This window comes from Bos indicus x Bos taurus, chromosome 16 (genome assembly GCF_003369695.1).
Source record: "Bos indicus x Bos taurus breed Angus x Brahman F1 hybrid chromosome 16, Bos_hybrid_MaternalHap_v2.0, whole genome shotgun sequence".
NCBI lineage: Eukaryota > Metazoa > Chordata > Mammalia > Artiodactyla > Bovidae > Bos > Bos indicus x Bos taurus.
Genome location: NC_040091.1, coordinates 79,070,571 through 79,072,697, shown reverse-complemented (window position 1 = coordinate 79,072,697; position 2,127 = coordinate 79,070,571). Strand labels below are relative to the sequence as shown.

The 2,127-nt window shown below is 63.3% G+C and overlaps 1 protein-coding gene across 1 annotated transcript; it reads right to left on the bottom strand.

Moving 5' to 3' along the window:
* Nucleotides 1–265: 265 nt before the first annotated feature.
* On the bottom strand, nt 266–1,528 carry LOC113906976 (alpha-1,3-mannosyl-glycoprotein 4-beta-N-acetylglucosaminyltransferase-like protein MGAT4E). The gene has a single exon (XM_027565833.1). It carries the CDS (start codon nt 1,332–1,334, stop codon nt 297–299), a length of 1,038 nt encoding a protein of 345 aa, XP_027421634.1. The 5' UTR covers nt 1,335–1,528; the 3' UTR covers nt 266–296.
* Between the last annotated feature and the right edge of the window lie 599 nt (nt 1,529–2,127).

Genomic DNA, 2,127 nt, shown 5'->3' with positions numbered 1-2,127 from the left:
TTGGTGCCCTCCTCGGTCTGCGCCTACCCTCTGAAGCAGCCTACGAAAACCGAGAGTTGGGGTGACGGGGCCTCTCAGCTCGCCTGGGGTGGTCCGGTTTATGCCTGCTCACCTGTGTAGTTTCACTCTTGCTTCCTCTCACTATCACTCTCAACAGTGTCCCGGGAAGGAGAACAAATTACGTGGTCGTCCAGCTCAAGAGTGAACAGGCCTTGACCAATTTCTACCTTTATTTCTTGCCAGCCGAGCCGATTCCATCCCCAAGCCCCACCCTTCCTGGTTCCCTGCGGCGCGGTCTACCCTTCCTCTTCCTCGTCATACTCCGTGGTCCAGACTTTGATCTGCCTGATCAGAAGCCAGGACTCCTGGGCCTCCAGCACCAGCAGCCGGATGCAGCCCAGCGCCTCCAGGGAGTCTTCTTCATAAGACACCATCTGGTCCAGGCGTCCCTCCACCACAGGGCCGAGCAGGGTGTAGCGAGCACAGCCCTGGAGGTCCTCCAGGGGCCCGAAGCCCAGTTCCACCTGCCCTCGCCGCAGCTGGTGCTTCCCTTCTTTGTCGGAGCCCGTCAGCACCTCGACGCGGGTGACCTTCTGGGGCTCCTCCAGGATCACCGTCAGGTAGTTGCCTCGGACGGGGTTGAGGGTGGCAAAGCTCTCCTTGTTCAGGGTGTAGGCGTACTGCGGGATGTTGTCGGACAGCATCACCATGTCCGTGCGCACGCTGGCTGTGGGGTTGTCGGGCTCGCCAAAGACCTTCTCCTTGTCTGCAGGGAAGCAGGCGCTCTCCAGCCCTGAACGGTTGCCCACGTGGTAGAAGACTGAGGAGCCGAAGCGGATTGGCGTGCTCTGGGCCAGGAGAGGAGGGAACTCAGAGAGAAGCACGTGCATGGACGTGTCCTTGGGGAAAACGAGGAGGAAGGAGGCCAGGCGGGGGAGGTCGCTGGAGCGGAACACCTTCCCCGCAAAGCTCAGGCTAGAGAACTCTAGGGTCACCCAAGGCAGCTCCTTCCAAGCAGACAGCGTCCAGTAGATGGTGGAAATGAACCTGGGCATGCAGCGAACCTGGTCGTCCAGCATCAGGAAGTATTCGGAGAGGTTGGCAGCGAAGTTCATGAGGAGGGCGTGGTCGGCCTTCTGCACGGAGTACAGGGCCTCGCAGGACGAGGGGAGGTCCTCTGGTCTCAGGGTGCCTAGGGGAGGGGGCCCGCCGAGCTGGCCCCGGACCACCAGCAGCTGCCGGGCCTCGATGTGTGTTTGGAAGAGGTCAGAGATGTTGGCCACCGTCTGGCTGAGCCGTTCAGGGTCGGAGTCGGACAGGGACACCAGCACCATGACACAGCCCAGCTCGGGGCCTGAGGACGCCTGGAACAGGGCGCGCAGGGCGTCCAGGAGGTGGCTCTCGTGGGGATGCAGTGCCGAGGAGATGCCCACCGTCAGCAGCTCTGGGGCGGGGGTGGCAGTTAGCACCTCCTGAGGGTGGGCAGGTCCCAGGTCTCCCCCGCACAGCCGCCCTAAGGGCCAGTGCCCGAGAGGAGCGCCCACTTCCGTTCCCAGGGAGGGCTGACTGCTGGGCAGGAGAGGGACGCGGCTTGCTCTCCTCTCTATTTTGAAAGGCTGTTGGCTGGGGCGGGGGCCGGGGGGCTTGGGGGTGTCATTTGAAGGACAAGGCTCCTCGGATGGAGAAGATTGCCAGGTCCAATGGGATGTTTGCTGGCCTTGACCTCAGAGTTATCCCAGTGGCTGTGTGTCTGCCAGACCTGGGTTGGAGGCTCTTTGGGGAACTGTGTAGACCCACGGGGCCTGGCAGTGCAGAGCCCAGAGGTCCCTATCGCTGCCCCCTCCCCGTCTGGCCAGGCTCTCTTCTCATCTCCTGCGGGCGCTCTCCCACCTGTCCCCCTCCCCGAGGGGCCTGTCCTGAGTGAGTTTCCCTGATGGACCGTCCTTAAGAGGCTGCTCTGTGCTTCTTAGCGTGTTGCTCATTTGGGGGGTGGCAGGTACAGAGCAAAGATGCCTGCTCTGCACTCTGCGGCCGGCCCAGGCTCGGAGCACCCTCTGTCCCCGCCGGCAGCTGCACCCCCGCCCCGGCCGCCCTCCTTCTCCTGGCCGGTCTGTGCCCCTGGTCTGC

Coding starts and splice junctions, on each gene's coding strand:
- LOC113906976 (XM_027565833.1), bottom strand. CDS start 1,334: ATGGTGCTGGTGTCCCTGTCCGACTCCGACCCTGAACGGCTCAGCCAG.